The sequence below is a fragment of the Bacillus rossius genome (genome assembly GCF_032445375.1).
Source record: "Bacillus rossius redtenbacheri isolate Brsri chromosome 9 unlocalized genomic scaffold, Brsri_v3 Brsri_v3_scf9_2, whole genome shotgun sequence".
Classification (NCBI taxonomy): domain Eukaryota; kingdom Metazoa; phylum Arthropoda; class Insecta; order Phasmatodea; family Bacillidae; genus Bacillus; species Bacillus rossius.
Genome location: NW_026962013.1, coordinates 23372483 through 23398196, shown reverse-complemented (window position 1 = coordinate 23398196; position 25714 = coordinate 23372483). Strand labels below are relative to the sequence as shown.

At 36.6% G+C, this 25714-nt stretch overlaps 1 protein-coding gene across 1 annotated transcript in view; it reads right to left on the bottom strand.

Annotated features, from left to right (window-relative positions):
• The window catches only part of LOC134542761 (potassium voltage-gated channel protein Shaw-like), a 391400-nt gene that overhangs the window by 9477 nt on the left and 356209 nt on the right, over positions 1-25714 (bottom strand). The window contains exons 4-5 of the mRNA XM_063387264.1: positions 17564-17758; positions 13606-14554 (exon numbers count right to left, since the gene is read on the bottom strand). Of these exons, the coding sequence (XP_063243334.1) occupies positions 13606-14554; positions 17564-17758 (1144 nt within the window). The remainder of the gene's footprint in view (positions 1-13605; positions 14555-17563; positions 17759-25714) is intronic.

Sequence of the window (25714 nt, the reverse complement as noted above, 5' to 3'; positions counted from 1 at the left end):
CATGTTATTTAATTCGGTGATACACAATAAAATTAAAAATATATTCTTAAACAAAGCGAATAAATAATTTGTCTTGAAAAAAATACAGCGAATGCGTGGATTTACAATGCAGATTAACATGATATTTTTAGAAATGAACTAATATTAATAGCCATTGAAAACAAATATGTAGTTTAAAACCAGAGTGGTTGAGTGGTCAGATCACTCGCAACACTTCGATTTCTGGCTGGACATTTTTCGCAAGTGAGAAACGTGGCAGACGTTTCCTTGAGTCACGGGGTTCTCAATTGCTGCTCCTTATCACCAGTTAATCCAACTGACGTCACGACCACAATGCTGGCAAAACTTCAAGACCTTAAATCCATTACATGTGTTTTAACTGACAATTGTTTGTATAGCTACACATAAAAATTTCCGTAATTTTACAGAAGATTCTTTTGGAAACCAGTTGTCAAGAAATAGTTTGTAATAAAATATTCAACAATTTGACTTTATTTTGTTGTATCATTTTTATTATGTGCGCATTTAATACTGGAAAGCTATTTAGGAAATTGTTTTCAAATAACATTTTAACTATTGGAGGTACTGCGACAACACAAATCATAAATGCTTGTGTCAGAATCCAAACCCAATATTACTGCGATCACTATTTTGTAATGATACAGTTGTTTTATGCAAATGTACAAATTTAAACATATCTGTAATTTTACCCGAATACGCCTGTTCCAATTACAAAAAAAAAAAAAAAAAACCGACAGTTTACTTTTAACATTGCAAAGGTTTACTTCTGTGAACAAAAATTTGTTCATAATTATTATAGCTATTTTTAAGTAAAATTGGCAAGCTTAAACATAAACTAATCAAAAAGCAATGATTTGATACGTACGTAAATGCTGTTTCTGTGGATTGTTAAAATTAAAAGTACAGGAAAGTCATGTTATACTTCTTATTTTTATTTCTACTTGTGTGAATATTGTATTTATTATTCAAAGCAGTACCAAGAAAGAAGTTTAAAAACAAGTAAGTAAACGTTATGTGTAGATATATTTATAATAAACATTGCTAATCATAATGTAAAATAACCTACACATATTTCCATATTAGTATTAGCATAAAATGTGATCTTTTTTCATTAATATAGCAACAAATAGTTAAACTTAATTCAGTTCTGAATTACGAGAAATTGGTTGAACCATAAACAAAAAAGTCACACCGTAACACAGGTTAATCCCCAGATATTTGACACAAACGCTCACACTATTTAGCTTAAATGATAAGACAATAAATACTGATTTGATAAACTACTTAACTAAAAGATTTACAAAAAACTATAACAATTGAAGTTAAAAATTAATCCTGAAATATTAATATTTTGAAAACAAAAATATTATGCTAGAATTGAACTAAAATATTATATGAATTGACTGTAGGAAAATAAAATATTGCATAGTTTTTCTTCAAGTCAGGTACAAACACTGTAAAAGTAAATATCTTATACATTTTTATTACAGCTTGCCAAATATTCTAACATGCAGATATGGTTAAGTGTTTCATGCTTAAACAAAACCACAATTTTTCTCAAATTATACAGCTAATATACTTGTACAATACACATTTACGTTTGATACGCAGTACACTCATGCATTTGGAATTGAATAATAGAATGCACGTGAAATAAAAAATGGTAACTATACGAAAGTTTGGCGCATGTATAAATATGCGCAGTTCGTTACAAATGCAAGGAAAGGGATTCTCATGCACAATATAATTTACCATTCACAGAAGTAAGAACAAACAAAGCAAACGGAATTCCATTAAAATTAATAAGTTCACTACATCGTACCGATAAATATACGTTTGTTAGGTACTTAATGTGTTGCACTAATTTGGATTTAACTTTCTAACTATAACCATCTTCATTTATAGTCTTATGTGTGCTTAAAATTCAATATAAACAACACCACTGTCATTCTTATTTATTGCTTTCAGTATACTCAAAGAAAATATTATATAACAAAATAATACATAAATAACTAGATGACAAAAAAATCTTACGATATAACAACTTTTTAATGACTTAACATAATGCGATATTTAGTACGGGGATAGTTAAAAAAATTGGGGAAGAAAAATGCAGCAGCTAATAAAAGTAAGCTAGCATCAATTAAATTAGTTACGAACGAGTTAAAGTCAATAAATTAATCACAAAACGAATCAGCTAGCTGATTTAGTGGGTGACAAGAATTAATGAATAACCTATTATAAATCAAATTTATTTATTTTTCAATTAAAAATATTAATCAAGAATTGACAATTATTACATTGCCGGCCACAGAATACTGTAAACAATTAACAGTTGATAGGGAAGTTAAGACAAAGTGGTGTAGTGTGGTATTTCAAATTTCGGTGAATTAAACTTAATCAAAGAAACATTATTGTCGCTTAGTAGTGTAAATTTGGGGATACGAGCACAATATTATTCTTATAGGACTACGGTTTGATTGCTGGTTGGCTTACGCTTATTCATCTCAATATTATGTGGGTTTTCTCCGTGTGCTCCTGATTATTCTTGCCAATATTTTGTTGGTTTCTCCAAGTTCTTCTAGTCATTCATGGTGACGCTTCTGTAAGTTTTCTCCGCGTGCTCCTGGTTATTTCTGGCGAGACTTCTGCTGATTTTCTTCGCGTGCTTCTGGTTATTTATGATAAAGCATCTCTGCATTAAAACGTTTTAATTATTGAGACATGCCATTTTATTCAGAGTTTTGCTTACTAAGTAAATTTCTGCTACCAAATTATCACTAACATGATTTTTTTATCTGGTGCAATTTAGACAAAAATAATGTTTTAAGATGGCTGTGGATCACTATCATGCAAGACGAACTTCCTTCTTCTTGATGTCTAGCGAAGCCCTCCTTTTGAGATCGTAAGCATCCTGCATCCCAAATGAAAAATAAATTATGCTTACCTCCATGCAAAATGTGGCGAAATCATTTGTTTAAAAACAGAACTACTTGCAACAATTCTTTTGCATGAGATAAATTAACTCTCGCAGTTGAATGGCGTCAGAGACAGATACAGCCTCGTAGTCTCGTAGTCTCGTAGCGTTGTGACCTTGTAACCTCGTAGACTCGTATTCCTGTAGCTTCGTAGTCTTGTAGTTCTTAAGTCCTGTAGTCTCGTAGTCTGGTAGCTTCGTAGCCATGTAGCTTCGTAGGCAGTTGGAGTCTTATAGACTCGTAGACTTGTAGCTTCGTAGTCCAAAACCTTGTACTCTTGTAGCCAAATGTCTCTGGAGTTGGAGCTTTATCCTATGACTGATCGTAACCCCGCTAATTTGAATGATCGTGCACGTGTACGTCCTTTTCGTTAAATGTGCTTCCTTTTGGTCTAATTTTCGTCCAAATGTGCATCCTTTTAGTTTAAAATGCTTCCCCCTTTTTTTAATGTGCTTCCTGTTTTTGAGTGCACGTCGTTTTATTTGAGCTTGCTTCATTTTTTTTCTGAATGTGCTCTCTTTTTTTGACTGTGCTTCCTTTTTGACGAATGAGTATCGACAAGTCTGTACTCAGGACATGATTAGCCTCGTGTTTCGTAGACGCTTGCTCTACATATATGCCTGACATTGAACATGACCGTTTTAAATGTTCGCCGCGTATCGGGAAAATAATATCTCTTGGTTCGGAGACGCTTGGTCCATGCGAATGACTTTGTTCATGACCTGTTTAGAATGTTCGCTGAGGATCGACGAAAAAAATACCCCTTGGCTACTGACTGGATGTGTCTGAACACCAACTGGATGCACCTGGCTACTAATTCAATTGGATGCGACTGGTCGCCGACTGAATTTTCCTGGATACTGATTAGACGTGAACGTTCCAGGACAACCAACTGGTTGTACCTGGCCACTGACTGAATGTGCCTGGTTAATTGACTGTCAAGTAGATCTGCACTGAAAGCACATGTCAAGGCATGCACAAGACTTGCTTCGTGCTCTAAGAAGATTGCAAAAATCGAGAAACTGTAGTAATTTGCTTGTATTTTTGTCTTGCATAAATTACATAGGCCTAATAATTATTTTATTTGTAATTTTGTTGATTTATTTCTCGAACCTGTCACTTCAATGTTAAATCAAAATAAATAAATTTAATTTTTACTGAAATTATATACTTTTTGCATTGAACAAGGATCAGATCAAGGTCGGATAACGTTCGAATCAGTCAGTAATTTAATTCAATTGTTTTTGTTTTTTGGAGGATTTTTGGAATTTTTCCCGAATTTCTATGTTAATAATTACGAATTTCCAAGATAGTGGCCAAGATGGCATCGGCAGCTTACTGGCGGCTGGTAGGAGTTTACGCCATATTTTGTATTGAATAAATATTTGTTTTACCTAAATTACAATTTCTGCATCGAGCAAGGTTTGAATCAAGGACGGAATTCAATTTAATAAATCAGTATTTTAATAAACGAAATTTTATGTGAATTTTGGAATTTTTTCGAATTTTTAACTTCATAATTACAGATTTTTAAAAAATAGCTCATTCCCAGATGGCGGGTGTGGCGTTATCCAAGATGGCCACCGAGGTCCCAATCATAGGCTTCGAGAGACGGACATGTCGAAAATAGCCTAATCCTTACGATTGGCAAGCCAATAAGCCATCAAGCCAACAAACCGTAGTCCTATAAGAATAACATTGCGCCAGAAGCTCCCAATTTACACTACTTCACTTCATCAAGAATATTATTCTTTTGCGTTTTTTGAGATATATATTTATCGTTAAAGGTAAAGTGAAATTAAAACAGGAATACATGTTTATCTCAAGTAAATGGCCTTTGGTAGGTGATTGATAGTTTTATGTCTTCGTTTATGAATTCCTAAATTTTTAAAGAAAATTTTTTTGCTAACATTTCATCTAGTCTCTTCATGAAGTATAAAAATTTAAGTTTTCAAGGTTGGTACGCTGACATTAAATTAGAATTAAGTTAAAAGTTAGGAAAAAAGAAAAATATTTGAGGAACAAAACTCTTTTTTAAAATCTTGACTTTAATTATTTTTAGCTGATTTCGAGCGAAGGTTATGAAAGGAAACCAATATCGAAGAGTAAGGACGGGTAATACAGCTGTTAATTATACACGTTTAACATCACTTACGTTTGTGATTAACTACCAATTATGCTCTCTTCAAATTAAATTATATACGTAAATTAAATCCCTCTTCCTATAAAAAATATGTAAGTAATCGTTTAATTGAATAATATGGTAAAATATTTTCAGGCACGTTATAAATAAAGTGAATTCCGTTCAACATGAAAATAAACGTCAAATACTTATAAACAGTTATTTTAGCTGGTAATGGAAATATTGTAACGTACGGTTCTATGTACCATAAGATAGGATGATTAAACTAGCATATGTGTATAATGCTAACACATAGTATGATTTATGACACAAAGAGAAAGAAAGAAAATGAAATGTTTAGCTTGAATCGAGTGCAGTTGATTTATTTTCAACATTATTCACAATGCTTGCTTAAATTAGACTGATATATTTTTTTAATAAGGTACAAAGTTTTTTCTGGCGTTATTTATTAAGACATTACCGATCTTCGCAGTGCAGTTGGCTGACGTTCCAACTTCGATGAGAGGGGTATCGAGTTCGAATCCCTGGCAAGTCATTGGGTTGCTGTGGTGTTTTGAATTTGCTAGGTTTCAATCATTGTAATTTGTAGGCCTCCAATGATTAGTCTAAATCCGTTAGAAAGAGCAATTTTTTTTTAAAAAATAAACATCTACACTTTTATTGAGTGAAAAGAAATCTTAAAAAGTTTTACTGATTCCCTCAGTTTAGGGCGAAAATCCACTAAGTTCAGGAGTAAGTTTAACACAAATATTTAATGGAATCTAATTCTGAGAATTATAAGATTTCTTCCCCAACGTGCACATCGTTCCAAAAAAAATTGTATGAAGTACAGTTCAATATAACTAAATAAAAAAATAACTAGTACACTGCATTAAAAATATCTAGTCTATTTTCATTTCCCCGCGCAAACGTAGCGAGCTATGCATGGCACAAGAAAGATAGTACTTTTAAGGGGGAAGATACTGAAGCTGAGGGACGCCATCTTGGATTAAACAGTTTTTAGGTGATAAAAATATACTTTGTCGTTAATTTTTATTGCAAAATTTCCTTTATACATTGTTAACTTTAGACCCTGAATTATCTTGTGCGCAATGCTATAATAATGCAGAATTTTCAGTGATATGACCAAAATACTGTTAAATCCGAGATTGCGTTTGTCAGTTTCTATAGTCTGTCTCGTGTAGCTTCTTAAAAACATTAGGCAGTTCTCAGCATAGTACCATTGGCACCCATCTACACACTGTCACTTGAAAATTATCGCGTGATTTTTTGTTTACGAACAAAGACAACCACGTGAAGTTTTCAAACATTTTTTACAGAAAAACAGTGGCAGAAAGGTACGCACGCTAATGGTACTGTAAGCTTACGATATTCCGGCATGTCCGGTACTTTGCTGGTGCCGGATTAGCAAAAATGCTGGATCAACGAACGGTATATCCCTTTATCGATAAACGCTAAAGCTGAACTTTCCCATTCGTCCGTCACCAATCCGCCCGTCAATCACGTGACATTCAGCCAATCAGATTGCCCGAAAAACTTCATCCGTCCGTCAATACCTTGCCGGACGAACGGATACAATTATTAACTCTGAGAGGCATCATCTTTATTTAAAAAGATTTTTTTTTAGTTTTTTGGCTAAGATGCTACCGAATTATTTTTTAACTTGCCTATGAACACGTTTGGAGTTTTTTTTTGAGACCCAATAGTGATTAATAATGGACAGCAACTCAAAAATATATAAAACAATTGTTTAGAGTTTTTTTTTAATAATTTATAAGACCTTAGCGTACATGATCGACCAACTGGTAAACCTTTTAAAAAGAAATTTCCTCAAAAATATAAGCCTTAACAGTTGTTGGCAGCATCCAAGTAGAAAAACAATAATGACGGATGTGCGTATCATTGTAGGGCAAATACGTCTGCAAGATGGTGTTCGGAAGGAACAATAGGATGAACATTTCCGGGTCGCGCGGAACACTTGCGTGCGTAACACTTCTATAAATGTTCAGCTAATATTCAAGAAGATAGCTGGTTAGAAATTATTCAGGGATCTTAAAAATTTCACAGTGGTTGAAAGAATCAAAAAATAATAATCTTATCGTACTAACAAAACATTGAACAATTCTGAGTCAACAGCAAAAAAAATTTTTTTCCGCATGTGTGTTTATCTCGTTCACAAAACCTGGCGTAGTTTATACAATTATCTAATTTTATGGGATTACTAAGAACTCTTCTTTTATTTGAGGTTATTCATTCGTTTGAAAGTGCGTAAATGTACTAAAATTTTTAAAAGTGTACTGAAAAAGGAGTTTTTGACCTTAGGTGAAAATTATAGGTGTTTAGCTTATGTTCGCGTAGTTGGCTCGAGTCCGTTACTAGGTGGTGCCGGATAATCAGGATGGATTGGATCATTGGACCATTGTATCCCGGATTATCGGAAGTCCGCTGTACTTCGGAGAACTGTCGAACTCGGGACGAGTTAACACCACACAGACATATGTACATCATCCCCCATGAAAGCCTAGCATGTTGCACAGCTAGGGTTAATGCTGTATTCCAGTAAACTGGAATAGCTCAAACAAAAACAATAGTGTTTCCAAGACTACCCTACGGCGTTTCAAGGTGGACTGACGGAGTGACCCAAGTCGCCTCCCGCCGCTTTCGTCCCGTTAGTCCTCAGGTTCGAATTGCGGCGCTCATTGTCAGCTGGAAAAAAAGGAGAACAAAACCACAACGGTACAAACAAAACTCGTGGACTTGGTATTAAAAAAAAACGAGCCACACCACATCTGCCTGACCTCGTGGATGTGTGGCGCATGCTCGAACCGGCCAGAAGAACTCTGATTCAGTTTGGCAGTCTTCACACTTTATGTTACTTCCCCTACACTGCGGAGATAAAAGTACACAGTTAAGCATTTGCAACTCCTTTAATTAGGTACACACACACATTCATGATACTATACTCTGCTCTTCATGGCCAGAATGCCGATGGAAACAACTGAAAATACTTTTTTTTTAAACATGTCTTTTGTGAACCCCTGACATTCGTGCTTGATTTATTTTAATTAAAAAAGGGGGTCGCTTTCCGAAAATTAGAAAAATACAAGAACAGGGTATAGCATATTGTTTGGAACATTTCGTAAGTTCCTTTTTATAAAATGTAATTTTTAACACTTTTTAAAAGCGATTTTTTTTAGAAAGATTAGGTTTAAATAATTAAATATGTTTTATGTGGACGTGATTTTAATTGTATAGCATAGTTAAATTTTCGGCAGATAACATTTTTTTTTGTGCTCTGTTTCTGAAATTAAATCAGGTGTGCATTTAAAAGAAAATTATTTGCAGTGAATCACAAAACAAAGTAGGCACAGTTATGCACCTAGAAAATAAGTAGGGAACGTATGAAAATGCACATAAATGAATGAATTTGCAGTTTTAAATTTTTTTATTTTCCTTGCATGGTGTTTAAGCGCACAAGGCATTATTTGAATTTATTTAAGTGAAGTTATATGGTTGAGTATTAAGTATTCTATGTTGGCTCGATTAGTCTATTAAATTTAGATGTTAAATTATTTTTTATAAAATATTGCACTATTAAATTTCGCAACATAGGTATTATACGTAAACTGACTAGCATTTTCAACACGTACGTATTATTGTTAATTTAGAACTTAAATACAAAATTCAGAATAAATTGGCAAGTTTAAAAAACTTGAAAACCTATACGAACTACAGACTGACTATAAGTGACCATAATTAAAATAGTTTCCATCAGAATAGTTCAATGGAAAGTAAGATTTTGTACAGTGTTTTGCTACTTCTCACGTAGTGATAAATTTCAGCATTCTGATCGCATTGTGCTATGTTTGGCAGACGTGAAGAAAGCAACAAATTTTCGCATGATCATCTAAAGTTTACTTTATCACAGTTAATAATAAAGGTGGAAAGAAGCGACGTAAGCTCTTTAATGCAGAATCATCAGACTCGCAACTGAAAAGGGGGGAAAAAAAAATTGCATGAGCAACAACCAAATCAGGGAAATAAACTAGTGAAAAATTATGAAATAAAATTTTTTGTCAGTGTAGTGTAGTTAAATGCGTTTACGGTGCAATTTCAAAATACACTGATTTGTGTACTTAAGCTTAGCACTCATTAATGTATATAGAAGCTTGTCTGTTATTTTTCTCAACATTTAAATTATTCACTGATGGTTACCTTTTAGTCTCTACATATATAGTACATGTGCAAGGGTTTACATAGGGTTTATATTACTTCTAAATAGCCAGTAGGTTGTTTAAGTAGTGAATATCTTTGTTACTCCTAATTAAATTTGGGATGTATTCCTGACGAACAGAGTCAAGTATAGGCCTACGCCATAACAGCTCAAAACACAAAATGACCCAAAACTTACAGACAAATCTCTTAAATCAAAACACAATGACGAACGTTTTTTTAAATTATTACCAAACATGAAAACGTACCATTGCTTAATTTATCGCATACATTAAGAACACACTCTAAATTAAATAATATAAAATAAAAATAAAATAAAAATTAAATAAGTTTGATTTCAAAAATACACAAGAAGAAGGTATTTTGCTCCACACAAATTTTAGGTGTATGAAGTCATCTTTAAAAAAAACCCTCCGAAAATTTAGAAATTATTCTAATTGGGGAAAACCATGGCATACTCTATGAGAATTTTAAATTTCGAATCTTTAACCCTGGATCTAAAAGTCGTAAACTCGTTGTAGTTCTAATCATTATGTTACCCCTTGTCATCTATTGTGTTAGGTACAATTTTTTTTTCAGATTCTTGTTTATATGATCTCATAACAACATGTTTTTGAGAGAAATAAGCTTAACTTTTTGTTATGCTGAAGCAATCTTTCGTCTGGTATTTTAATGTGCCTTCGACTAAAGTTTTTGATGTGTAAACGTCTTATATCTCGGTGTGCGGCATTTGTGAGAGTAATGAATAGATGTCGATGAACGGAAATGTGACTCAGAGATGGCGGACTCACGTGTAGCAAAATGAACCCGTATATAGTCACTTCCGTAAATATTAGGAGACAAACCAAACGTTTTGGTGTACCAAATGAAACTTTTAGATAGTGAAATTAACCCCCTTGTTAATGAGTCTGTGATAATAGTTTTTATAAATAAATATTGCTGTGTCCCGCGATTACTCCTGCCAATAACTACACAGACCATAGGTGCTTTCTGATTTCGTTACTGGAAGGGAATCTTATAATAAATTGCCTTGTCACAGTATCTTTGTTAACAGGTTTGAAATCTCGTCTGACGATGTTAGTGTCACCATGATTTTCACTTTGCTTAGCTAGACACTAAATTCTGTACCGATAAAATAAGGCTGGGGAGTATTACCCTACTAATCACTGGTTCATGTTTCTGTTTAAGGTGATCACGTGGTAAAAGTACAGAGGCTTTTAAAGCCACATTTTTAAACTTGCCTTTAATTAAGCTTCTAATTGCTTGTCCTGGGTAAAAATAAAACATTAAACGAGATAAACTGCACCGTTGTTTTACTCCATTCGAAATTACTGCTTATCTATTATGGCATTTGGTCCTTATCACTGCATTATGAATTTTATAAAGGCAAGCATGTGATATGTGTGTTATCTCATCGCAAAATTCATTTTAGATATGTTTTATCGTTTGGACGATTAAGTAACAAATAAAAATAATTCATCATTATTTTAATAAAATGGATTGATTTAAACTTGATATTTTTGCGTGGGACAATCTGAAAATAAGAATTGCAAATATGTTATGTAAACTGAAAGAAAGAAGCTTACACGTGGCTTAAATGTAGCTTACAGTAAGATGAAGTTTACGCGAAAAAGTTACTTCAGTTTAAAATCAAGCTCATTTTCTATGACATCTTGAATAACAAAAATTATATGAATTAATAAATTAGAATATAAGTAGTTACAAATAAGAAAATTTGAAAGTCAAAACCAGCGTAAAACACACAGCAGAAAATCACAGTAAAGAGTAATAAAATAAGGTTGGAAAATAGTGAACGGCATGGAAATGTGCAAGAGTGGCCTACGAAGCACCAAGACCTTTCGGCACACCCGAAACTTGGCTGCTCGAACAGTTCCGAAGTTTACCAAAGTTCACCACTCACTCGGGAAAGTGGTCAAAGTTGCAAAGAAATTAGATACTTTTAAATAGCGTGGACGGTTTGTTAGATTTGGGTTTGGTTAGCTAAAACAAAAATACAGCGAAATAGTGTGAACATTTGGCTGTGTTAGCTAATTATAAATACTATAAAATAATAAGGGCAATTTATTACATAAAGATAGCTAAATTTTAAACTAGCAATTGTTAATCACAGTATTTTTAATGTAACTAACCTAAACAATTAGCCACTCTTTTAAAGAATGAACAAAACTGAACAGTATTCACTTGCAATGAAAGAAAAAAAAATTAGGGTGGCCCCTGACGCAACGTCCTGATATTAAACATTCCTGTCTAAAAAAAAAACAGTATTAAAAATGTAGCTACCCTAACTTGACTAACCGTTCGCAATATTAAAAGGAAGAGAGAGAGAGAGAAAAAAAAACCGGAACAAATTATAATTTTAAGCTCCTTGTCATTATCGCAGCAAGCTGTTTGCAAGCGCAGAAGGGACGCATTAAAAAAAGCCCACGTTACACGAAGGTGAATGTTCGGGCGTGCCGAAGTCTTTATGTGCTTCGTAGGCTTACCAGATGGGTGCGGGGTAGTTCATACGGCCAGCACAGCCTGTGGGCTAGGAGGACTTACTTACAAGCTGCAGGCATCGTTTGTGGCCTAAGCTTCTTGGGCTACCGGGACTTACGCAGCGTTTTCGCAAGTAAACGACAGCGAACCAATTGTATCACCCAGTAGGCCCTTAGGCGAAGATGTCAAACATACATTTGGGAAATTTAAGAAACGGCCGTATTAAGCAAGCACAAAGTGCTGCGTTTTATTAGAGCCTTTTTTAATCGTAACAATTTTACCCGTGTCATCAGATGTGTGACTGCTCAACGTAAATTTGTTTTGAGAACAGTTGAGTCAAGCAGTGATAAACCTTAACTTTAAAATCATCCAGGTTGCAACTGAATATATTTAACATTTTTAAAAATCAGACTGCGAATTTTACAAGTTTAAAGAGAGTTTGCACAGTGCATGGATTTTGAGAACGCACAAACATGTCCAGGAAGTGTTTCCGTCTAGGCGTGCTACGTTTTTTTTATGAAACACTCCCGTTTTGCAAATAAGTATTTCGCACCTTATCATCAAGTCAGAAAAACGTTTTAGTGATTTCAGTAAATTTTGTTAAGCTTCTAAATAAGCTTGTTCGGAGTTACTTCATTTAGTAAGGAATGTTTTTAATGTGCTCAAAGTCATGTATAATGTTTATTTGTTTTACACGTTTTACTGTGCATTTTCAAGGTCAACCGTTTAGGTGTATCTATTGCAAGCCATTATGAACTATCTGAGCTGTCTGAAATTTTTCAGCTATCTGAATGCAACTGATTTTGTGAAACGCATTTTTGATATTTAACAGAAAATATATTGGCAAATTTGTAATTTTTTTTTATCTAGCTCAGTTTACTTTCTTCGTGTTTGTTTAGTTGTGCAATTTAATTTTTTTTATCATCGAGCTTAGAGAAAAAGGGGAAAGGGGGGGGGGGTTAATGTTAAAATTTTTAGGGCACTTTTAATATTTCTATGTTTTTTCCGTTTAAATTAAGTAAAACTCCCAGCCGGGTGTTAAGATGTGGTCTCTTGGCCGAGAGTTGGAAGAGGCTACAATAATTATACGATTAAGTATAAACTTCATCAGTAACTGTTCCACTGTTCCTTATTACGAATCCAGTTGTATTTGAAAATAACATAACAAATTATAATAAAGAAAGAAAGTACATGTGTTTGTGATGCAAAGCTGTATGATTATAAAATATGTATGTATGTATGTATGTATGTATGTATGTATGTATGTATGTATGTATGTATGTATGTATGTATATATATATATATATATATATATATATATATATATATATATATATATAGGATTTGGAAAATGTGGTGTGTAAGGCTTCGGGGGGACAGTGTTCTGTGTAACATATCGAAAAGTATTTGAACGAAAAAAAAATCAAAATAAAGTAAGCAGTTGAATGTATTTTGATTTGAAACTGTAGAAAAATAAGATACTTTTGATTTTGAAGATATTCTTTATAAACTGGACACGCAGTAAGGAACCATTACCGAAATTTGTTTTGCAGATCGTTTTGAAAATAAGCTGTCGTTGACACAGTGTGGTTTTTTTAGTCTGATAGAAAATGGAAAAATTTTAAGTTTCCCGTATATGTGGAGTTTATCAGGTTTTCGTTGTGCATTGCTGCGTGCATTTTGGATGGCTGTGCGTACACTCGAGTTCACGAATGACGGCGAAGGACCTACCCATTTTCGGGCCCACCGCGTCCTTGGGGTGGTTGGTCTTGATGGCGTTCATGCGGCGGTTCTGCGGCACCACGGCGCCCGGCCCGCACGGCGGCGGCTGCCCCCCGGCCCCCGGAGGCGGCGCCCCCGGCAGTCGCGGCCCCCGGGGCTGCTCCACGGGCAGCACCCGCCGCCGCTTCTTCGGCAGCTTGGCGCGCGCCTGCGTGTGCGAGTAGTACATCGCGAAGTTGGACACGATGACGGGCACCGGCAGCGCGATGGTCAGCACCCCCGCCAGCGCGCACAGCGCCCCCACGAACATGCCCACGTACGTCTTGGGCACCATGTCGCCGTAGCCGACCGTCGTCATGGTGACCAGCGCCCACCACAGCCCCAGCGGGATGCTGTTGAAGTCGTTGTGCGGGTTCGCCTGGATGCGCTCCGCGTAGTACACGAGGCTCGCGAAGATCACGATCCCCAGGACGAGGAAGAACACCAGGAGGGTGAGCTCCTTGGCTGACGCGCGGAACGTCTGGATGAGGATCTTGAGCCCCGACGAGTGTCGCGTCAGCTTGAACAGCCGCATGATGCGGATGATGCTGAAGAACTCGAGGATGTCGGCGTTCTCCAGGTGCGAGGCGAACTTCTGCAGCACCAGGTCGATGTAGAAGCTGAGCGTGGCCACGTAGTCGATGATGTTGACGGAGGCGCGCACGAACTCCCACTTGTTGGGCGACGCCACGAACCGGATGAAGAACTCGAGCGTGAACCACGCGTTGCACACGCACTCGATGTAGAAGAAGGCGTCGTGCGCGTTAGTCTGCGTCTTGTCGAGCGTCCACGCGGACGAGTCGCGCGGCGTGTCGACCGTCACGTTGCGGATCATGGGCACGCGCATGTCCGGGTGCGTCTTCAGGCAGAACGACAGGATGGACACGCAGATGAAGAACACGGAGATCACGCCGATGATCTGCGGGCACGAGAACAGAACAAACCTGCGTCCACTGCGATCACGGCCCGCTCCTCCCCCTCTCAGCCGCATGAAACCAGAGCAGTTCAAAACTTTTGCGGTCGATGTTGCAGCCGCACATCATCATGGTAACAGTCAACTACTATGGACTTTTACAAAAGATTCCTTTGGAAACAATTTGCCAAAAAATAGTTCGTAATACTACAAGAAATACTGCGAACAATATTTTGTAGTGATACGTTTGTTTTCATGTAAATGTAAAAATTTACAAATATCTGCAATTTTACGTGAATATTTCAGTTTCATTTACAACAACAAATAAAAAAAAATCCCGAGTCTTCGTTCGCCTGAGAGGCAAGTGTTTGCTTACTGGCAGTAGTTTTAGGCCAATCATAGACTTCTTTACTTCTGTTCAACTTGGTGGAAGGCAGAAGTAAAGAAGCCTCTTGATCGGTTCACAGCTGTGGCCAATTGGGAGACACTCACTTCTTGGGCAAAAGTACGTAAATACAGAAGGACTGCCAAGACTCTCAGTAGGAGACAGTTAACCTGATGACGGCGATTGCAATGTCGACCGAAACGTTGGTGCGCTCTTCACTTTTGATGCGACTGAAATCCACAAGCCAAGAAAATGCAAACAATTTTCACAAAAAGCCTGCGGTCATTATTAAAGTTAGCATTTAATAATACATGTACTCTTATCAACTACTTAAAAATAATGTGAGCGAATCTTTCAGTAATCGCCATTTATGTGTTAACATCTAACCTCAGTAACGAGCAAATTTCCGTGTTCTCATATTCTTCATGTTGCAAATAAAATTATAATACGAAACTCGAAAACGAAAATTCAAAGTAGAATTCCTTTCAAAATAATGACGATAGTGATAAATATACTGATCAATAACATTTTTGCTTTCCAAGTAGGCCTACATACCAACATTTCGTGACGCGAATCATAATTTTACTTTCTGCGCACGCCGCTAGAATTATTTGCTTGAATCGTAAGCATTGCTTGGCACCGTCATTCGCAGATGGCAATACAAAAACAAAAAAATAAATAAATAAAAAGAAGTAAATTTTAAACTATTATAAACGGTTCCGATAAAAGCGAAAAAGACTTGAAATAATTCTAAACTCCGGCTTTGGACCTGATTTTCGACAAGGAATTTGATTAAATTACTGTCCATCTTGTTAATTTTCACTAAACAGTTAAAACTATAATTTTTTTGGACATGTTGGAGGTTATACTTCTATGGCATTACTAAAATATAAACCAGAAACATTTAAAAACACATATTAAAACACTAAGTATATTTTTATATTTATTTTTGCTTGAACGATTGAAATCACTCTGTAAATACTTCCCACAAACAAACCTTAAACTTATTGAGCTGACTGAACAATTGTTATTATAAAACATTATTATATTATAATACTACTAGCTGCCCGACCCCGCTTCGCACGGTTGTATTAATGGGGGGATAAATGAGACCAAATCTCTTATTTACAATTATAATAAATGAAATAAAATGAAAATTAATTAATTTTGACAAAAAATTAATACAATGCTTTGTAATGTACCGAAGAAAAAACGAATAGCACCGATGGTTTCCCGACTCTCGAGCACGCAACGTTGTCATGGAGACGAAGTACCCACTGTTTCCCGGGCTTAAACACCAATCAACATTGATGATAAGTTTATTATTAATGATAAATTATTAAGACCATTAATCGAAATAAAAACTATCCTATCTCTCAAGTTGGAAAAAATTACACATAAATGCCAATTTTCATCGAAATCGGTTTACTTGGTGAAGAGTTCTTCGGAAACAAACATCAGGACACTGAATTTATATATATTAAGATTAAAAAGTTAAAAAAAAATATTCAGGGACAAGATACGAAATACGTCCCTTGAGGGAAACAAACGCGCGCGCTACCGCTGAGCTACCGAGCCCATTGACATATTGCAAGGAGACTAAGAACATGTATGTAATCACTGTAATGGCAAAATTTCTTGGTATTTTAAAACTTGAGATTACTGTTGATTACGTATATTTTAGTTTACCAAATATATACTGTGGTAGTTTCACTACCATAAATTTTCATTTGGTATATCAGTACGTTTGGTATGCTCCCTAATGTTTACGAAAGTGACTATATACAGGTTTACGTTGCTACACGTGGGTCCGCCATCTTTGTGTCACATTTCCGTTCATTGACTTCCGTTCCATTTCCACGAAGTGACTCTCACTAATTGCCGTACACGGAGAGCTAAGGTGTTTACACATCAAACATTGTAATGCCCACAAAATAGCTTATTAGCTACAGCGAAATTTTGCTATGGCGAGACGGTCACAGTACATAACATTGCAAAACTACATTTTGTTTTCAAGTTAATTTTTATTTTATTTTGGATACTTAAAATAAAAACCTATATTTTTAAGTATCATAAATGTTGTAAATTTTCGTTTATTTCAGTATCAATTTTTTTCCTGTATTTTTTATTTTAAGATGCGTAGATCATTTAAAAAAAAGTTATAAAAAAATATGTTCACATAAGAATTTAATGTTATTTATATTTAAAAAAAGAAAAAAAAGAGGTGTGTTTGCTGGTTTAAATATAAATATAAATGTTGTAGAGTAAACTAACGAAACTTTATGGGCATCATTTCATAGCTTGTTGTTCAAAAAGTAAAAAAAAAAAAAAAAAAAAAAAATGTAAACAAACATTTTTTTAAAACTTTTTTCCCAAACACTGGAGAATACTGGAAAAAAAAATTGATACTGAAATCCACCAAATGATTAGGTAATTACAACATTTTTGATACTAGTATAAAAATTAAAAAAAAAACTGTATATTGAAAACTAAATGTCGTATTGCAATGATTTTTTTTTGATGGATAAATGTCTAATGGTCTGCACTATTCACAAAACGTGTTGAGAACCAGGGTAAGCAGCGCGCGGTGTTTTGAGTGCAGTCGGGCGCCGCAAGGGGGCGGGGCTGACCTTGGCGGCGTTGGAGGAGTAGGGCTCGTCGAAGAGCGACCACATGCGCGGCTTGGTGTGCTGCCACCAGGACAGCGTGCCGGAGAAGTAGTCCTCCTCGAAGCCGAACTTGCGCGCCAGCTCCTCGTCGCTGGGCTTCTCCGTGTCCAGGTCCAGGCGGTCCAGCACGGTGAGCGTCTCCTGCGTGTCGCGGTGCTGCGGGCAGAGAGAGAGACGAAACCTTCAAACTCGAAGTTCCGAACATTATCACGAATTCGATTATTCGATTCGAAGTCTCCGTTTAAAAAACTTCCGTAAATTTCACGTCGACTTCTAAAAGCGTGCAGAAGAAACAGAATGTTAAGGACGGTGTGTGGCAGGTTTGACGAGGATCCGGGACCGACTTCTGGGGGTGTGTCCCCCTCGGGACCGGGGACGCACCACAACGCCGAACGTACAATAACGCCGAATGCCAAATTGACCGCAACGTCAACGGCTAGAAAACTGCCGTGTACCGCAACGACGAAATACAGTAACGCCGGAAAAATGTTGCTGCGGGGAGAGGGTGTGGACACAGGAGCAAAATGAAAAACAACTGAATGAGTTTGTGTGCTAACCTTAACTAACCTAACCGTTGTGGCAGTCCTGCAATGACTTTTTTCGGCGTTAATGTATTTCGGCGTTGTGGTACACAGCAGTTTTCTAGCTGTCGGCGTTGTAGTCAATTTGGCATTCGGCGTTATTGCACGTTCGGCGTTGTGGTACACAGCAGTTTTCTAGCTGTCGGCGTTGTAGTCAATTTGGCATTCGGCGTTATGGTTTTCGGCGTTATTGTACGTTCGGCGTTGTTGTGCGTCCCCGGTCCCGAGGGGACACTCCCCGAGAAGTCAGTCCCGGATCCTCGTCAAACCTACCACACACCGTCCTTACATCCTGTTTCTTCTGCACGCTTTTAGAAGCCAACGTAAATTTACGGACTTTTAAACGGAGACTTTGATCCGAATAATCGAATTTGTGATTTCAAAAAAACCGATAATATTCGGAATTTCGAGGTGTACGCATGCGGGCAAAAAATTAAAGAGCTGTCTTAACGGTAGACGTAACCGATTTTCGAATGTTTCGGCAACACACCGAACATATTCTTTTGATACGTGTTCAAAATAAGATAGATAACTTGAGTGTCCGTAAATTTACGAAGCTAGCCGGGAAATTTACGAAGCTCTCTGGATAGTTTATTTTTGACGAGACAACGTCTAATAAATCGATGAACGCCGGCTGCACGCACGAAAAAGTGTCCCGTTAGGCACATTGTTCCGTTAAGCTGTGTCCGTTACGCTCATTTTACGCTTGCGCCGCATCTATCTCTCTTTCACTGATTGGCCTATGCGTCCAAGGAGAAGAAAGACAGCGGCAGCACACAGCTTACATCTACACGTCGACTGTTTATAAAGTGAAGTGAAAAGTTAATGTGGTTTTCATTGCTTATTACAACAACAATTTCGGCAATAAAGGTTAATTATTCTTGCATTTAAAAAATCTGATTACTAGTATAATTTAAAGCATTTATTCTTTTATAATTAAAATAAAAATGATACAATTTTATTCATAAAAGTATGCAATCATTTCATCAATGTTTTGTTATGACGTTGTCACGTTAAACTATCGTCCGTAAACCGACTTTACAGACAACAATTTTTTTTTATGTTTGGATGTTATACTGGTACATACATACACACGCATATGTGTGTGTTTTAAAGACGATCTTACAGATTGAAGATGATGTGGTTTTTCAGAAATAATATTTTTTAGGAATAAAATTCATGTGCCTATAAAAATGTTTTCCTCGAAAACTTCTAAAATACTTACTACATAACAAAGGTATTAGTTTGTGACTAAAATTTAACTGTCAATAATACTTCAAGAAAATATATACCGATAAACACATTGGTTGAACACACAACATCGGTATACAACCACTCACTGACTGATACACACTTAATTAAAATATTTTATGTTCAAAAGCATTTTTTTTAATGTTTGTTTTAGCTTTATTTATAACATGTTGGAATGATGTTACTAACAACTAAAACGCTAAAAAAAAACTAAAAAATATATTTTTGCAAAACTCCGTTCCCCCGGAGAAACCCCCGGAATGGCCACCGCATGGGGAGCCCAAGAAAAGAAACGGGCTCCCCATTTGGAAGCCACCTGGAAGGTTTTTTTCTGTTCCACCCACCGTTTCTTTGGTAGCCTGACTTGATACAAGGAATTGTATTCCTACCAGAGAAAATGCCACCATTTTGACTGGGCAATCCACCTTGGAGGAGCCGGGGCGCGAACCCGGGTCCTACAAGTCACAAGGCAGGCGCTCTACCCCAGAACCAGAGTGGTAGAGCGGATACTTGCTGTCTTCTTAACACTGACATGATGTTATTCCACGAGTTAGTTTACTGTAGTTTCGTGTGTCAATAACACGTGTAGTACGTGTAGTAACATCTAACCTCGGTAACGAAATTTATGTGTTCTTATGAACCCAAATTTTTGTCTTAGAATACCGATCTAGGTGTTGAACATGCGACAACTGTACCCTAACTGTATTCCTTGTGCACGATAGGACACGGCCAGTCCCTTATTTTTAGAAAACCGATTTTGGTGTTCTTTCCATTGCCGTTCTGTTAAAATTACTCACATGCGCACACCTCACTTTTTTGTTTATGTCTTTCAGATAGCTGAATTGCATCTGGCGCCATTAACTCTTGTACAGTCATTTCATTTTTATGATCATCGGGGGACGTACCGAGCGTGTTGGTGTGCCAAATGAAACTTTATGATAGCGAAACTATTCCTTAATACATTTTGTACACTTGAATGGCCATAACAAGAAATAATAGGAAATTTAAAAGTACTTGAGAAAATTAAAATTACACCAATTAATTCGCAAAATAGTGCTCCTATCTGTCTTTTATTTGCCGTAGCAAATGTATCGATGGTTGCGAAACGTAGGCTATAATGCGTTGAAATCCGTTTCTAGCCTCGTGAAGGGCACAGTTTATTAAAAGTGTTGCCTTTTCGTTACCTAACAGGGATTGGGTTTGGACACATTCTGGAATACGGTTTGCGAGTTAGGTTACAGTTGTATCACAAAAATGAAGTGCTTATTTGCTACGTTACCAAAAAAAAATGTCTTGGAATACCGCCCATACTGTCTTTTTTTTTTTTTTTTTTTTTTAACCAGCGTTCTTCGTAAATTGAAGCTAAACAATTTTTTTAACAGTGTAAACTTACAAAACATTTGTAAATTTGTATATTTATATTAAAACAACTGTTTCACTACAAAAAAACGTTTGTAGTAATGTCGGGTTCGGATTATTTACCGGGGCATTTATGCTCTGTGTTGTCCCGGTTCCTTAATGGCCCGTCTACGATAGCAATGTCCTAAACTGTGTCCGAAGGACACTCGTCGCTGATTGGTCCACGTGACCCTCTGACGTCATGCGTCAAGTGGGCGAAGGTCCGAACCTACCTGGTCCGAAGACATTCGTCGATTTGAACTTTTTGTCCCAACCTGTACTTCGGATACAGAAAAATAACAGAACACTCACGATATTTGAATTTCCGGTTCCCGTTTGAAAACGTGGTGTTTGTTTTTGTTAAATATCTGAATAAATATATAATATTGAACTCCCACAACTTTCATAAGTTCAATCTCAAACTACAAAGCATCAAAACAATAAACAAAAACATTTGGTTTGGCACATTTACTGTGCTCTGGTGACAACTTTAGAAATCAATACATTCGGACATCGGACATCGCAATCGTGGACAGGGCAGTTTTCGTTGGAACAATGTGACGTCACTCACATTCGGATAAGGACACGGACCATGCACAGGTTTGGACTATTGTAGACGGGCTCTAATAGTTAAAGTTCCTCTGAACAGCTTTCCATCATTAAATGAAATTGAGTTTGTGTTTCAGTACTCGCCAGTGATGTGTTACGGTATGGAAGAAGCTATGTGCAAGCATGGTTGGATATTACCGCCTGTGTTCGCGCGGTGGGAGTCGGGTCACGGGCAGTCGAAAGGGGCAGCGCAGGGGTGGAACAAACGGCCTGTAATGAGGGGCCGAGCAAACACTTCAGGAGACGAGAGAGATGATTGATGTGCGGGTTGCGTAGCGGGGAAAGGCCCGCGTGCCTCACCCGGGACAGATGAAAGAGGAACAGCCATAACGAGATAGAACTATGATTATTAGACACACAAATACCCCACTTGTTTTTTTTGTGCGGTTACAATCTAGTCTGCATTGAGGGAGATGTTGAGTCTTAACAAATACTATATTTACAACTCAGGCTGATCAAACCCTCTTTTCATGGAAACTAATTCGTGCATCTTAACAAGAACATTGTACAGCGCAGAAAATTTTTTTTTTGTTTTGTTTCCACACACGCAATAAATAACAAATTGTTTGGGTAGCAATACAAATTTTTGTTATTGCTTGTTAAATTAAACTCATTAACCTTTGCGATCCAGGTTGCTTGTACACTGAATTTGAAATAGTTCAAAATGATTTAACTCGCTGAAATTTTATCGCAAATCAGTCCAGCGGTCTCTATTTGTATCTGTGCATTGTTTTAGTTTTATATCTGTGAGCGAGTTTGCTGATTTATCAGCAGTTTCCGCTGATTTATTGGTGCCTAGCAGCGGAACCCGGCTTTTCAGGCGTGGATAAAGATCTTTAACAGATCTAGCTGATGTTTAGATTCAAATTCGTTGCAAAGCTTTCTAATGTACTCAGCTCTTCGTGTGTATGTGTCTATGTGTATATATAATATGTGTGTTCGCTCAAATGTTTTTATCTGTAACAGTTTACTTAAAATAAGCCATGTTTTTAGTTATAAAAGTGCCATAACTTACAGAAACCTTTTTTTAAAACTAGTCATAGCCATTGCCCATCTGGATTTATGTAGCTTTAAAACAGCGAAATAAGTTTTGAAAAGGTCTGGTTGTTTTTGATTTTACCTGTTACAAACAATCAAATTAACAGTCTTTTAATAATTTTGGTACAGATTAGTCAATTATTTTTCAGTGAATTTAACAACTTTCAAAACTGATTTAAAGCGAAGTCACTGATTCATCAGCCAGCAACAACTTTTCAGCAGAATTTTCAGTTACTGCATGTTCACTTACTCTAATTGCAGATCCAGGTTTAATGTGTAATTGAGAGGCGATTTACTTTTTTTTCCCTTACTTCACCCCGCTTCAAATGTTTTGGATGTTCGTTTCCGTTTTAACTTGGACTTAATTATAAATAACCACTGGCAGGCCTATTCTACAGAGTAGTGAAAGAGTCGTAATTTTTAAAATCTTTAAGTGCCCACACCGTAGCCTGTACACCGTTCAATCGTTAGCAGTTCCACTGAATGCGACTTCAGTAAAACTGTAGACGTGAAACATTTATGTGTGCACACATGGAGAGAATATTTTTTTCTTCTTATTTTTGCGCATGGCAGAACGTCGGAAAAATGTATTTTCTAACGTCGAGCTTGGTGTTTCGGAAGCATCCCTGGGAGACGATTCTCGCATTGGCACATCCGCCCGACGAAGGGGGACTGGGGAGGGGGGGGGGGAAGGAGAGGAAATCTGCGCCAATTCCGATGCGAACTAAATGCGACCCTTTACGGAGCAGGCTCCCGAGATATCATCCAGCTGATACCTCGTGTCGCCGAAAAGGCAAGATTGCAGCCATATTGTTCTGTGCGACTGTTGTTTAGTACACTCTAAGACCCGGTTTATACACTTCTCGTGGAACGAAAGAGCACAAGGAAGCAATACGCAATCAATTAAAGAAAACAAAGATTTTTTTTTAAAAGCACTTAAGTCACAATATGTCAACAACACTACAACTTGAAATTGTACAGTTGTAGAAGTAATATTTATCACTCGAGATTTTATGATAACTCATGTTTATCTCGAAAGCGTGTAAAATTATTAAATATTTTTTTAAAGCGTTATATAATTTCGACGTGCGAAAGTTTAGTAAACAAAAACGTCGTGCATGGAATAAAAATAAAATCGTAGCCTTCTATAGCCCACACATAACGTCTTTCAAAACTACACATAGCGTCTTTCAAAGTTTTCTAACCACGTCACTTTTAATGTAGAAGGCGGAAACGCAAGAAGTGAGCTTATAGAGTTTTAGTGTTTCTTACGTAGTTTATAAACTCGGCATACATCTGAACTAGTGATTTAAATCTCAGAAATTAAAAATATCGAATAAATTTTGGTAAAAGAGAGGAATTGGCTGGCAGCATGTGGTAATAACTGGGGAATTCGCAGGTAAGACAGACTGTCAAAGCCGATGAAATTCCGTACTGCATAGAAATTTGGCCAGGTCAAGTGGAGCAAATTGAAAATATGAATAAATTTAATTCACTCACTCAAGCATAGTAGAAGTAGCATGCATCACGGATCAGAAAATAGAGCTAAAAAAAAAAAACCAACAAAAGGACAATTTGAAATTGTTATTCCTCTGCAAGCGCTGCAATGTATTTTCATCTCAGAAAACCTGTGAGACCCCCAAATGTAGAATTTTTTAATATTCTACTTGCATATCAATCGCATTTGACTTGTAAATGCAGTGTTTTTTTTCACCTCACATTGGTTTTACTCTTTGTTACTGAAAAAAAAAAAAAGATAACAGCTGGAGTGTGAAATTGGGACGTGCTCGGGCTAGAGAAAGCTGCCAGCAGCGGCGCTCGGAATGCGAAGTGCGCCAGCGAGTATCGATCGTGGTTTCACGGTATCGACATCTCTTATTCAGCGCTTGCGCCATATCCAATCTCTCAGAGAGATTCGGCTTATGCACGTTCAAGACGAGACTTAAGAGTTTAACAGCATGTCAGATGCTTCATGCGTTTATACGATCGTGATTTCGCGAACTGGGTGTTTTTTTTTGTAGTCTTTAACTGGGCGAAGATACTGAAATATTCATTTTGCATAAGTTTTATTATAAACATTATAAATTATATATGATGTTTCAAGCTTTCGTCTACAGTCATGTAAAAATCCTAACCTTTCTAGGGCAACAACATGAACAATAGACATAAAATCGTAAACATCAGATAGCCACATTTATTTCAGCAACTGAGTTGGAGCTTCCCAATCAGAAATTCTAGCCGGATAGCACATATGATGCTCGTTTTCAGCACGAAGCATGGATAAAATAAAACATCGGTGATAATACTAGAGCGGGAACAAAATAAATTCTATACATACTAATGTAATAATGTTCAAAATCAGAAATTTTTGGTTGCAAACAATTGGTTTAGTTGGTAACAGGGCTCATTTATGGCCAAGGAATGTCTGTGGTTTATTTTCCCTTATGGAATTTTGATATATATACAAAACAGATTTACGGAAAACTACATTTGGCAAAGTGAAGTTACGAGAAAACAAAATTAACACACCGAAGCTACGAACAGTAACACCAGGCACAACAAAGTTGGACACAGTGGGGTAACTCAACAGCGAATTTATCTTCATCCTAGACACACTAAGTTATGTTCAAGTAAGATTAGTATCACTCTGTATGCCACTGAATCTTTAGTCACGGACAGTTTATTTACGGAATTTGTCATTTTCTTAAATAAAATAGCCTATTCTTATTTGGAGGGAATGAACAATCTTTAATAGCCAGGCTGTAGGAAAGGAAGTTTCTGGCAAGAGAAATGGAATGAAAATGGTTTGTGGATAATAATAAGTGGGAAAATAATAGTATATGTCAAATGGGTAGAACCACGCGTATTATGATGATGACTCAATTAAGAAGCGCTGACTTATTGAAATATTTATCCAGATACAGAGTGAATTCTGAAATCTTGTTTTTGCACAACGTTGACCATCCAGAACTATTTTCACAAGTCATTCCCATTTTAAGTTTACCAGCATGCTACGCACGTATAAAGAAAGACAAAATTAAACTTAACAGGATGGCTGGCAAACAGAAGAAGCCTGTTTTGTTCGGAGAACGTGCGTACAATTATTTTGAAGTGAGCATGTGGTATTTTCCGTTACTTCGTCGCTGATAGTTCTTGAATAGTCGTGTTTGAGAAAAATGCGACCCTGGACACGAATATGTTTTACGGTACCAGCTACTTCTTATTTTATCTAGAG